The sequence below is a fragment of the Rhea americana genome, unplaced genomic scaffold (genome assembly GCF_003343005.1).
Source record: "Rhea americana isolate MKP2758 unplaced genomic scaffold, rheAme1 scaffold_127, whole genome shotgun sequence".
Lineage (NCBI taxonomy): Eukaryota > Metazoa > Chordata > Aves > Rheiformes > Rheidae > Rhea > Rhea americana.
Window position 1 is genome coordinate 2,150,414 of NW_028185339.1, and position 14,749 is coordinate 2,165,162.

Genomic DNA, 14,749 nt, shown 5'->3' on the forward strand with positions numbered 1-14,749 from the left:
TGATTTTAAAAGGAGTAGCCTCCAAGAAAATTAGAATTCACAATACTGCTGCAGAACATGGATAATATTATAGGTAAATTTGTTCTGTTTTTAAGGTCATTCACTCACTGCTCTTATGAAATAGACAGAGAGTATCTGAAGAGTATGCTGTTGAAAGCATTTTCACTTCCCACCTGTGCTTAAATGAGGCTTCTGAGAATAGTGGATAGGATGGAGCCAGGGTTGGGGAGCAGTGGAAATTGCTATTTCAAGTACTTTCTACTAATGCTTGGGAAAAACAAACTGGTACAGTACACAGCCATCTATTTCTTATACATACGGTTATGGTATCAGCAAATAACACTTCCCATCCTCCTTCTCAGAGCTGCCTAACCTATGGATTCTGGGCCTCAAGCTCACCAACTTGCCCTCTTAGTTTTGGCTTTGATTGTACTTACCCTCTCTAGCAATGTAACCACCCCTTTTTAGTGAGAAAGAAAGACCATCTGGAAAATGTATGAAAGTTAAGTTGGAAATGTGGTCAGTAAATGGTTTTGGCAGAGTGTACACAGGATAGATGCTACGCTGGAGGCATATTTTGGCTTCCAGTATTGATTTTCACATAGACAAAACATAATTAAACATTGTCTTCTTTTTAATCCACCAGGATACTGTGTTGAGAGGCAGAATTACAGTCTTGAGTGTTCCCAGGACAAGGATCCCCTGAGGACAAAAGCTGGATGCAAATCCTAAGTGAAGTAAAGATTTCTGATTGTGTGCACAAATCACTTACAGGTCATTTTTGGAATACAGAAGTAATGTAACTAGCCATCTAGGTACAAATATTTTTCTTTGTTCGGATACCATGTCTTCCAGAATCACAAACAGCTCACTTACTGGACACTTCCAGTTTACCTTACTTTGTCCTTCTTGTTGACAGACACACAAAGCAACATTAACCAAGATTCCTCGCAAGCGAACAGAGTCTGTAATATGTCTAGTCCCTCAGGAGGCAAAAGAGTTGAAAAATTTTCCTATGCTGCATACCTTTGAACAGGCTGATACATCTGGCCTCCAACATGGAAGTGAGCACATATACAAAGTAGGCTTGCTGATCAGTCTATCTGTCACAAGTACTGTAATAAGGATCTAATTTGAGAATCCTTTGAAAATAATGCTTTATAAAAACAGAACACTGTACCATAAAGTGCTTTATATACTAATGCTATTAAAATACAGCTGCAAGTCTGCCTGAGAGCCAGGAAAGCTCATTCTCTCCTCTTTTAATTTAAATTGGATTTTTTATTGTACAAGCTTTGGAAAGTAGTCAGAAACATCTGACTTCTTGGCAGGGAAGTGTTGAGGGGGTATTAAACACCCATGGATAGGTGGGTATGTTCAGTGATTGGGGTAACTACATTTTTTTTTWAAAAAAAGACCATTTTAGTTCATCTCCAGGAAATATTAGTACTTACAAAGAATGATAATTTTATCCCCTGAATGTTTCAGAGACAGGATAATAAAATTTATAACAGTAAAGAAGGAGGAAATAAAATGTAAAAGGTAAGAGCTAATTCATTCTTCAYGCTAGCTCAGTCCTTGGCCTTTCTTGAACAGACACTGCCAATAGTAACAAATTATGCATAATCATTTTGTGATGYGGACTGTTCACTTGGGACTAAGCTCAAATGACCAAACTTGCACCCTTGTCTCTTAAAACTGTGGATCCAAAGATCAGAGGCCAGTGCTTTATCCACTGAGTCCTCACTTTTATAAAACTGCCAGCTGTCCAGACACAGAGTGGGTGTCAAACAGTGTCATTTTAGATCAATTGTTTTTCAGGTTCTTATAGGACAGCGTAATAGGTTAGGAGTATTTTAAAAAGTTATGCCTTCTGAATATTCGTCAGCCTACTCAGGTAAGAATTTTTTGGCTTTTTTCCTCCTCACTTAGAACATTTACATCTAATATTACTGCACTAACTTCACTAGATTTCCTGTAATGTAAAAGGGGACACAAACACTCAGTGTAATGTTTATAAATTATCATCTCTGATGACAGCAAAAATGTGATTTAAAAAATCGATGCAGTATCTATTACTTTAACATTCAAGGTCTTTTTGAAGAAAGAATTAAAAATTTTGTTTTACTCTATGAATTGACAAACGTATGAGGTAATGACTAATGCAATTGTGGGTTCTATAATAACTACAAAAAAATCAAAAGAAAACTGTTTTGGAAAAAAAAAGCTGCAAAGGAACCTTGTGTCATGTTTTTGCTACCTTTATTCACAAAAGCCTTAATCCAAAGTCTATGAACTTAAATGGCTCCCATTACCCTAACATGSAATTACTTACGAAATATGCATATTACTCAGAGTGAATAAGAATGAAAAAACTCTGATCTAATCGCCGAAATTAGAACTTTTCACTGTTATTAGTTGCACTTCCTTAGCAAGTTCCTAGCACTTCCTTCCTCCTCATAGAACCTTATTCTTAAGGGCTTTTTAAAATTATTTTCCACAGTACTAAACTATTGAAAAGTCTCACATGTTTATGTCTCCCTGTGTTAGCTCAGTCAAAACTAGTCCTATTAAAAATACTTCCTTATTCTATCACATCAGCTAATATATCACTACAAATGGCCCTTTTCAATGTACRGTCAATGGGAATAAATATGGACAAATATCAGCCAAACGTCTAAATACATTAGACTTGACTGAACAGAGGAATGCTGACACAGTCAAGCGATCAGTGAAAACCAAAGAAACTACAGCAGTCCAAAGGATAACATATGATTTGTTATTGGAAGTTACTCAAAGAAATTTCATAGATTTTGTAGCTTCTGCAGCAATAAGGCCTATTACAAAAGTCTATTCTGATCTCCAGCTTAAGAAAGCTCACTTTTTCTCTTTAACTAAAATTTATACACCTTCAAATTACACACCATTTCATCAGAATGATCTGAACTCTGAAGCTAGGAATATCTCTGTAAAGTGACAACTGTAGCCAGAGATATAGCAAATGTATCAGAGATCTCAGAAAAGGGCCTGAGAGTATGCTTCATTATCTCTTGACCTTCCTTTTTATTTTTGTCCTTAGGAAAATCCTGAGAATAGCTTGTATCACAAAGAAAAACTGTGTCTTGCTTCACCACATGGTAAATAGGAATATGCAAGTCAAGGCTGCTGTGAAGGAGCCTCCCTTCCAAGAAGTCAAATTTTTTTTTTTTTTTTTTTTTTTTTCACTGAGATAAGAAGAAATCTCTCCTGGATTCTTTCAGCCATAGCTGAAATCATTAGAATGTATAAAGTAAAAGACCCAAAACTTATTTAAATTTCTCTCACAACTGCTAATAGAGGGAGCTGACCCACCCTGAGACAGAGAAGTTCAGAAAGAATGATTCTATACCTCCTTAGCAGACTTTAGCAAGTAGTCATTAACAGGAACTTTGTTCTTTTGTAGCTACACTGAACCAAGGAGCTTATGAACAGTATCTGTTCATGAACTGCCAAAGGATGTCAGGAGAAACTGCTACCCTACTAAATAGGGTTTGAAAGTGATAGACTTAACTGTTGCTCAAAGTGGAGGAGGTTATCAGCAGAACATCACCAAACGGTAAGGAAAGAATAAGGCATTCTACTGTTGCATATTCTCCTGTGACAGAATACCAGAGACAATATACGCTGTAAAACAAGCATGCTGTAAAAAGATACTATAAAAAGAATAAGTTATCTTGGTGTTGGGGGCCTAGACCTGTTATCACACTCTTTCCTATTCAGGATAATCCTACTCTTGAGTATTAGAGAGGCAGGAATTGGAGGAATACAGAGCCAAAAACTGATCAACTTAATAATTCAAAAATGGAAAGCTTTACAACAAAAAGCTACAAGACCTTCAACTACAGATTGCTGGAAACTGCAAGAGTATTTTGAGTATGTGTCATTATATTGCCTCACTGCCCCATTTTTAATACTTTTTGGTGGGCATTTGCCACTGTCAAAGACAAGATGTTGGGCCAGATGAGCCTTTAGTCTGACTCATCTGGTTCTTCTAATTGATCAGGACCCAATAGAGAATTCTATACAGAAATCAAGAGTCTGGGTAAGCATACAAACATAACTGGATGATTTAATCTTTCTTGAGGTCTTAATACTTGAAGCATTTAGATGGAACAGAAGGTCCCACAGAACACGAGGCTCACCTAATTTCAGAATGATTGATCATCAAAGAGGAAGTCCAGGTTTGGAAACTAGCCCTGAACCAAGTTCACCAGCCAGGGCAACGATAAGTGATGTATGTATAATATCACATTCTCAAAAATGTTAAAATAGGTTTTGTACTTGTGTAACAAAGCTCTCAAGCTTCTGCGGATGTTACTTCACGAAGTATTTTTGCCTTCTAGACTACAGTTTTACATCCATTTTCTCTGAAAACTAAATTTGGTGCAGGAAATTTGGGAAAATGTTAACAAAATAAAATCTTATTTTTGGAAACAGAGAAACATGGAGAAAACAGAGAATTAAAATTCTCTTTTATCTAACCCAGTACTGTTGGCTGGTATGAGAAAAAAWTATAGGGAAAGAGGAAAAGATCTGTTGCTCTTTTGATTCTCTAACTCTTTTTTCGGTAACAGGAGAAACTACAATAGCTGAAGGCTTTATCAGCTGTGGTACTCTGAAGACTGTTTCTATAGGAATCTTTTTCTGATCTCAGTGACTTAACAGGACACATACCATTCTGCCCTTCCAGCACTTCTCCAACTCTGGCTCTTTCCAGCTATCACTGCCTTCTACTCATAGTGTGGTGGCCCCCTCCCTGGTAACAGAAGCAACAGCTGCTCTATTTGCTCTCACTCAAGCTCAGTCTCCACAGTCTGCTATCAGCATTATTACAGCTCTGCCTGCTTCACCATAAGATACTTAAACGTACAGGTCAGTATTCTAACTTGACACTGGTACTTCGGATTTAGTCTATTATATATACAATTTTAACCATCATTGTATGTCCAAGACCAACTGGAAAATTTATTGGAAGGTTGGAAATGCCAATAATTAGACTCTTGTAACCATGCGTTCTAACAAATGTGGGTTCTTCATATCTACTTCTACAATAATCAATGCCATCAATGCCATCAATGTATTTCTGTCTTTCATTGACTTTAAACACAGTATGTCAGCACTTGGCAAACTTTGGCCCTTTCTACAAATGTCACTTTTGCTAATATGACACAGAGCAGAAGTAAGAACCTACAGTGAGTTTCATTAATACAAAATGGGAAACTGTAAAAGTATAGATGGATAATCTATATAGATAAATAAATATATTTATAACAGAAAACATTACATTAAATGTCTAGTTCATGTATTAATGACACTTAAAAAAAGGATCATTCACACTGTAGTGGAAATAGTACACTGCAGTTACAGACCAATTATAGATTTAATTATAGTAAGTTTCCTGTCTCAACACGAACTTACAATGCAGATGAACATCTGACAGATGAAAAAGATAGATCTGCACTGTTATTTCTATGGTGCTACCAACATAAAATGTAATTTTAAAATCTGGAATAGAGGATCTTATTTTTAAAATGGAACTTAGCTCCAAAGCCTCACAGTTTTGACATCTCACAGATTTATTTCTTGCTGTATTTTACAATGAAATCTCCTGCAAAAAGCAACCAGTAGGTGGAGCAGACAACGTAATTTACCACCTGACATTAACAACGGCATGGACTTTCTAGTGTTTTTTTCATAACTATGGGAGTCATGTAGAAGAAATTTTCTTCAAACAAATGAAGCTCTTGTGTGTCAGATGTTACTTGGCTTTTTATTGAAGATACTGGCATATAAAGCAAGGTGATTAAAAGCTCAGTATTTCATAAGCATAAAGTTTTAGAGCTCATATTTTATTTCTCCAGACATTATTTGGCAACCAAATTAGTATCGATCAAATAAAAATACATTTTGTTTTTTCAAGACAATTCATACACCTGTAAAGAGGGTTATATTTGTTTTGCATGAACGTTACTTGCAAAAGCAAAAATATGTAGCTGGTTTCTTTGTAAAGCCATAAACCTTTTTGTGTGTTCAAATGAGCACAATGCTTAACAAAATGTACCTTCACAGAAAGACAGTCAGTAAGTCTGTGGCAACAAACTAACAGTACTACTGCTAGTAAATATTGATTATGCAAATATTCTAACTTGGTTAACTTTCTTTTCTTTAAACTACTTTTGTAAAATAATAACCCTTCTTTTATTCAAATGAGCCATTTGATTCTTATTTGTATTAAAATTTTGGGGTAAATGCAATGTACAAGGAGCAAGAAGAAATACTTGTATTTTGGTAAATACCTATGGCAAAACAATTTCAGTTAATTATAATCTCAAAAATAATCTCAGGTAATTATTCACAAAAATATTCAAAAAAATGTAAATTGTAGTATAATAAGATACACTTTTTATAAATCAGTGATTTCCCCATATGTCAGTGTTTCATAGCAAAGGAATTCAGTATGTTAGGAAAAAAAGGAGCAGTGAAATACATCTTAAATGTAGGTATGCCTATATAATATTTTGCAGGCACATCAAATTCATTGTGCCTGAGTTCAAAGTATACACATACTTATTCTACCCATATTTTGAGCTGACTAGAAGCTGTGTAACTGCATAAATTCTTGAGCTAATATAACATGGCTCTCAACAAGGCTAATTAGTTTGTGTACAACCCCATGTTATAAATACAAATAGGCTTGGAAAATAATCAAAGCAAGCTCACATCTGTCTATATAAGACTATGTAAGACCTGGTATCGATAACAACATATAATGCATACAAATTCAGGTTTTGATAACCACTTCTTCCTCAGTCTTTTTCTTTATAAAGTTAATTGTTAGTYTATGGAAGAAATAAATGCTTGTATAGGAAGTTAATTCAAGAAAAAGACAAAACATTTTGACTTCATCATAGGCCATATATTAGACATCTTTGTACATTCAAGACACTAGCATTATTAAGTTTTATATTTAAACCTCAAATTTGAAATGCAAAATAATGTTAGTAATTAAAAATGGACATGACCTTATATACATAATCAGTGACAAAGAAGAGTAAATTCCACAATCAATAAAAGATTCACAGACTTTAAGGCCAGAAAGAACCAATGTATCATCTGCTACTTCATGCAGTGTTACAATGTTCGATCGTGGACCTATTAAATCTGTCACATATTTCTGAGACGGGTTGTGGGCTTCAGGATGGAAGCAGTGGAACTTGGCATGCCTTTCTTTATCAGAATTGAAGACCAAYTTTAATTCCTTTCTATCAATAGCTAAACATCCTTTTTTTCCTTGCCTAAAGTAAACAAGAAGATTCAAAGCTATAGGACAAACCTGAAACAGTCTTTTCAAATAGAGATTTTGTAATACAACCCAGATAACCTGCCTGAATATCTGCAGTCTTGATCTCTGAGGGTGGCTCAGCTCCATATCATTGTACTTTATTATGCATGACAGGAAGGGGACGTACATGTACCTAACTGCAGGACATCATCTCCACAGCTCTTTGGGCTTTGGTTAATAAATGATTCTCCAATTAGCCCAGCTCACCAGCCTCCTGTTTTCATTTGCTATGTCCTCTGCTTCCTTAGCTGAATCAGAAGTGTTGACTTTGGCTGCCTAGTTTTACTGAGACATGGAGGGACCCTGCTTAGTAATTCAGTTAACTATCCTTTGAAGACAGCAAGACACAATTTTAGTCACGTCAGAAGACCAGGGATGCAGAGATCAAAATGACAGACACAGAGCTGCAGAAAAAAAATAAATTCTTGACTGAAATAATGTGCCTTGCACCTTAGCACTGTGGAATTGTGGAATACAATGACTGTGGAATATATGCAGTTTGATTACAATAAATAGTTTAATTTATATCTATCTTGGTTGTTTTTCTGGTTGTCTCTAGATGTTGCATTGATTTACACTCATTCATGTTTCAAAATAGTATCTGCAAAATGAGAAGATGGTTTTTGGACTACAGTTTTGTGACAAAGAAAAAATTCTGTGAGTTCTGAGTCATGATATAYATAAACTACTCCAGCAATCAAAGTCAAGAGTATTTTGTTCTGAAAAACATTGCCAGTCAAATTCTAGTTCTGTAAAACYGGAAAGTCGGACTCATCAGAATGTAATAGTTACTGCCAGCTTTACCAGCAGTCCTCTAGGCGGATGGCTGACATAAGGCACTGCTTGGCATTCCTTAGAAATGCATGATAGTTTGCTAACCTAGTATCATCACCAGTGAATTGAGTCTACTAAAATTTTCTCAGACTGCAAGTCACTAMATGTCTCTAACTAGCCAATTTTTGTGTTCCCGGTAAATATATTAATGTTATGCACTTGTTATACATACAATGCTTTACACAACACTGAAATTTCCRTTTTCTATACTTCAAAACAATATAAAAACATTGCACAATTATTCTTAATATTCTAGCTCTACATCTGGAAAAATTATTTATTGTGACCTAATTTCACTTATTAAGTAAATCTTCTGTCTAAAAGCCTTTCATAAAAACTACTTTTAAGTTAAAATTATTTAATCTGATTTATATATTCAGTTTTTATAACTGATATCCTGTCAGTAGCTATATTTCTAATAATGTGTTGATCACAATTGATTCCCAGAGGGAAAGACTAAATTTTCTGTCACAAAGTATTAGGGTATTTTTCTTACTACTTTAAGATTAACATTTTTTACACACAAAGTACAAATATTAAAAAAATAACAAACTATGAAAAGCAATCGGAGAGTAGGAAGCAACGAAGTATCTAGTTCCTACCAGCATACCCTGATTTGTGTGTCAATGCTGTATTCAGATGAACAACCAGTCACCACACATTTATGGACACATTTTTTTTTTTTTACAAATATTTATAAAAAGGGACTAACAAAAGGCAAAAATACAACCATTACCAATCAGATCATTTTTTGTAAGATCTATTTACAACTATATTCACCTGTCTGCAAAGCAACATACCTAAGAAAGCTTGAAAAAATCTTAAATTTTTATCAGTACAAAATGAATTAACCAGCAAATATTCAAAATTTATAAGGCRTTACTATGTGAAAACAATCAAGCTAAATAAGCTGATTCAGGCTCTTCCAGGAAAAGCTTTAGCTGAAAACCGGCATTTATAATCTATTTTAAAAAACTGCAGAACACAACACCAACCCAAATATTAGCTCAATTAAAAAGAGGAAAAAAAATGAAATCCTTCCTCAGCTTAATAACTTGTTAGTTCTTGACAAGTGCAACAACACAACAATAAGCCAGTCAAAATGAGTTTTTAAAGCGAGGTTATGCCCTTCGTGTTGTGTTATCACAGTGGCAGATCAAACTGCTGACTTGGACTCTTTCTGCCAGCAGTGCTGATGCTGCCTCTATGAAGCTGCTGTCACAGAATAGTCATGGTACCTGCTCTTGCCTATAGAAAAGCACTAAATTGAACTCGAAGTAGTGTCTTTGTGATATCTTTTCAACAAGTCATGTCCCATTCAGCCTGCTAGTTTATCTCTGTCAGGCTGGGGGCCCAAGTGGTTTGCATGAGCTGTCAGGGACAGGTATACCAACCTGCTCAGTGCTAAGGAGGTAATGCATCTTTCGGGCTTGGTGATCCTTTTCCTTTTCTTTCTTTTCTAGGTCTTTCTTTTGCTTTTCTTTTTCCTTCATTTCTGCATACTCATTCAGTTCTTTCCTGTAATAGAATAACTGTGCTAAGTACAATACAGTGGTAAAAGTCCTGATAATGTTTTACTTTATTTTAACCCTTTTATAGCGTATTCTTCATAATGTTCTGCTATTATTCATTAATACGGTACTGAAATCAGTGGAATGCTAAATCAGAGTACATTCAGTTCCACAGCAGCAGGCTTCTACATGGATATAACTATGAAGAAATATGATTAAAATTATAAAAGTGACATTGTACATATATCATTCAATGAACCATGTCTATCAATACTGTATTACTTCATATTGCTTGGTTATTATTTTGGATATTTCAATCTATGTATTTTAATAGCTTGATAAAGGAGGATCCATGCATTGTCTTTTATAGTTTGAATTTTTCTGAAGTTATTTTAATTTAGTAATTTTTTCTTCAAAAAATCTCGAAGTAAAAGTTGTTTTCTTATGTTTCAGCTAGTGCCTGATCTGTTAACACAGGAGACTCTACAAAATCAAAGAAGCTAGTAAACACTGGGCAAGTTTCAACATCGATTGTCAGACCCATGAGCCTTTTGTAAGATACCCAGAAGAACTGGGTATAAAACTTTATGTAATGTCCTTAAGAGATGTTTGCATAGCATTAAGTTTCTTGCACAGGTCACTTGCTACTGTGATCTTATATCAATGGTACAGGCCACCACAACAAACCAGAACATCACWAAAATGTAACTGTCTCACAAGCCAGCATATGATAAGCATTTACAGAAGCATACTGTCTAGTTCTAAATGGATGGTCTGGGTATTTAGTAAGTCTTATAAAATTTTTTCATTGTAAAAGAAATAAGGAAATAGAGAACCGTACCTAATATCAGCTTTCAAAGAATGGAATAAACTCATTATTCTAACTGCACAGCCAGAGGAAACTGCAAGACAAAACAGGCATAGCCTTTCTCCTCAATGGCTTTTTTTCTATAGGGCCAGGCTTGCCCTAAATTAAGCAAACAGTGGAGTAAATTAACATTCTATAAGAAACACAATTCTGTGCTATTGTTCATAGAGCATATGAATAGAAATTTTTTGACCCAGTAAAAAAGGTTAGTTTGATTAACATTGTTATTATTGTTATTAAGAAACGGCTAGTTCAAATTAACCTATGTGCCAAAGACACCAAGTATATTCAGTCAAGCATTTAGGTTGTTTAAAAGTTAATTAAGTGAATAAGTTCTTTTTTTTTAGCATGTGAGCATATGATAAAATAAAAAGCAAAGAAAAATTCTATTCACTATTCACCTATCTAGATAATTCAAATATTCTAGCAAAATGGATTATTTAGAGAGGTCCACATTAACAGTCTTACTGGTTACAATAGGTATCGAGCAAAATATTCTAGGACAAGGGTCAAATCCTGTCAAAAATATGCATATGAATAAGTTTGGTGACATGTACCATGGGAAAGTCATATTGTTCCAGAAAGTGCTTTCAARATTGTTACTTAGCCTGTTATTCTTAATATTCATGTTAAATTAGTTCATCAAAATACGTGAAAGAACAAAAACTGCTTTATAATATGAACAGTATGAAACTACATTCTTAAATGCAAGTTGCAATGTAGACCTTTTATTTGTTTCATGCTATAATATTTCATTTTTTTTATCAAGTAACATAAGGGAAGTCTTAAGTAATTATATAGGCTTTTATTTCAAATATACAACACAAAAACAGAAAGAAAGGATGTAAGTTAAGGATTGAAAAAATGCATAGATCTTTTTCAATCTCTGGAAATATTTTTTGTTGCAGTTTACTGTTAAAGGCTGCTAATACAATATTTCATACAAGGTTACTTATGAAGCACACTGACGTTTAAAAATCACCATGCTATGCTTTTGCAGCAGTGTAATTTTTTTTCAACATAAGATTAAATTGCAAAATAAATGAATTACTTAGAGTGGCATGGCCCCCATTTTGCCACCCTTCTCCTGAAAATTGCTTATTAATATGAAAAAAGAAGTTGGAAAATAGCCTGTTTTACTTTATGCATAGTGTTTTGGGGCCTCCAAGCCTGCAGAGCCGGACTAGCTGCACATTTTAGATTGTGTTGGCAGGCGGGTACGACGACCTTTCTGACCTGCATCTCAAGGCTATTATTAATCGCTAAGTAACCTGGTAAAGCCAAACAAATTTGTTTCCATTGAAAGGATCTCTATCTGTGTCTGAGAATTTGTGCTGTACCAAACAAACCTCATTAACTGTGTCCATTTTTGACAAAGAACTAGGAGTTGGAGAGATTGGCGACCTTTCTTTGTCCTTAAGGTACAGATTTCAGAGCCACYGCGTGTGGATACACAAGCGTTTTAGCTGGAAACTCTTTGTTCTATATCAGTCAATCATAAAAAATGAATAAATAGAAAAYGCATACAGTATCAACTTTGTTTTTATTTTATGCCTCTTTACCTTCAATATCAGAGCATAAGATGTATGTTTTACATATTTAATGTTGCTACTTGCTCTTTTTCATTACAGAGTCATCTATTCAGCTTCAGTACCGCTATCTATAGCTGTAAACTGTCTATCAATATATTACTGCAGCTTCTTCATGCTCTTATCTACTTCTTCCCAACAGYGAACAGGAAGCTTTGTTATTCATTATGTAACTGATAGAAATCCCTAAAGAAAAATATTGATAAAAATATATATTTATGTTTCAGATGTAGTGATAATGGGATGTAAAATGCATCTCAGTCATCAATTTAAATTTATCAGATTATTTTGAACGAATGATTAATTACCATTATTTGCTGAAATTAAATGTTCAGAATATTTGTTGAAGTTCAATGCAATTCATGATCTTTTTATATMATACTGCTATTCAAATAATCATGATCCTTTCCAGATTGTCATATATTTCTTCATTAATTCTGTAACATAATCCATTCAAAAGYCAGTTTCTTTTAAGGAGTTACAAATAATTTTCAATATATTTTTGCTGCCTACATATTTTGTTAACTTTTTAGCCAGTTGTGCTAGTATTATATGCATACTATTTCTTTCAAGCATTACACTATTCTAGCACATGTATAGAACATATACACAGTTTTATTTTGGGGATAATGATTTCAAGATGATTCTTTTGTGGGGGGCACCGTAAAATAGGGAGTACGTAGTGTTCCAAAAATTGCTACCCTGGGAAGTATAGATATTTTAGCATTAATATAAGTTTATTCTAAAGTTACTTGAACCTGAAACTTCCACATCTATTTTACAATACTTTAAARGATTTCAACAGAAGAAGCAAATTCAAAGAATCTAAAAGTAGTTAAATACAGCTGTATAATTTCATGTGTTAGTAGTTTAATAGTAACACATTATGCACTGTGCAGTAGGTTTCATTGTTGTCATAGAGAAAACAGTGTTTAAGTTATACCAAGGACATAAACTTCCACATAGACCTAGATTTCCAGATAGTTTACATGTAACGTTTATCAAGAAGTTTCACGTTCATGACCTTCTACAGTATGTCTGCCCAGAGAAAATAAATCCAAATTCAGCTAAGTACATCTGAAAAATCCACTAAAGTAAATGAGTTTGGGATTAAGTCCTTACACTTACTCCCAGCTTTATCATCGTTTCTGTATATCTCAAATTCACTGAGCAATAGCAAGTATCCTTTTCTTGGGACTACATGATATAATGAAAACTTGCAATTATGCATGATCCATAACTTTCTCCTTTGAGCACTCTGTATCAAACTCACTGCTTGAGTGATAAAATTTCCATGGTTCAATGTGAAGGGAGAAAACTGAATATAGGGAAATATTCTGGCCTGCATGTTTAAAGCTTCATCAAATGTTCTTGTGAGAAAAAGAGCAGCTCTGTAAATGCAATAAATATTTCACATTAGTTAATACTCTTTTCTATTTTTATAAATGATCTGTTTTTCGCATGGTTCACAGCTGGGATAGTACTGTTTATTAAATCAGCCGTTACGACTGGAAAAAATTGGTAATATTTTGAGCACATAATTTCTTCATTACCTTAAATCTTATCTCAGTAAAATACCAGCATATGCATCCTCCTACAAACCTTACCTCTCAAATACATTTTGTCCAGAGTTGCTACCCCACAGATTTTTTACGGAACTACTTTGCAGAGGAAATATGCATTAGTTTTGACAAAGGTAGTGCCCTATTATAATCTGAAAAAGGTTCAGCAAATCTAAAGAATATCAGTATTTATTAGGACAAGTTTAGGAGGCATTCTTTTGTTAAAAAAGTGAATACAGTGGGTAATACAACGTGTGTTTTCCTTGTGATAGGGAATGTCTCATGTAACTGAAAATAGACATAAGATTATCAACGTATGTGCACAAAGGCCACAATTAAAAAACATCATGTGTAACAAATCTGTGAAGTAGCTATTGATTGGTTAGTGATGAAATTGTTCACTTTACATTGCAGTGGTGTTGKTTCCAGCTATAAGATGCAGACTCGGTTAATACTGCTCCTGCAATCTGTAAAATGGTTAAAAATATACACATTTTACCTTCCTGACTATACATCATGCTCCCTGCTCAAACAGAGAATATGGAACTGAAAATTAAATTAGCGGGACAATATTTTGGTACACCACTGCATGCCACTTGACTTCATGCTACATTCATGTATGTGAGAATAGAATATGACCTGCCATGATAATATCATTTCTCTTTATCTGTTCTATTTGGATAAAAAATTAAATATACCTACAGGCTACCTTTGGATGTAAAAGTAGTTTAAGGAGCTTCATAATTAAAGATAGATTTTTAACAGAACATCCATACTACATTCTTATGTTAGCTATGTACTACCAGGTAGCCTGATCATCCTGAACATACTTCTGMTTATTTGTATGCACATGTTCAGACACATTGCACAGGACAGAGCAGCTCTGTAACCCCCTACTCCACTCCAGCATAGTGCAACATGTATGTTTTGCAACATGTTTGCAGCTGTGCAGCATTACCCATTGAAATCAGGGCTATACTCATTCTTGAGGTTTACTATTTGTT

The 14,749-nt window shown here is 34.4% G+C and overlaps 1 protein-coding gene across 1 annotated transcript in view; it reads right to left on the bottom strand.

Moving 5' to 3' along the window:
* SPATA17 (spermatogenesis associated 17) overlaps positions 1-14,749 on the bottom strand; it is a 94,728-nt gene that overhangs the window by 46,800 nt on the left and 33,179 nt on the right. The window contains exon 6 of the mRNA XM_085326055.1: positions 9,610-9,733. Within this exon, the coding sequence (XP_085182181.1) occupies positions 9,610-9,733 (124 nt within the window). The remainder of the gene's footprint in view (positions 1-9,609; positions 9,734-14,749) is intronic.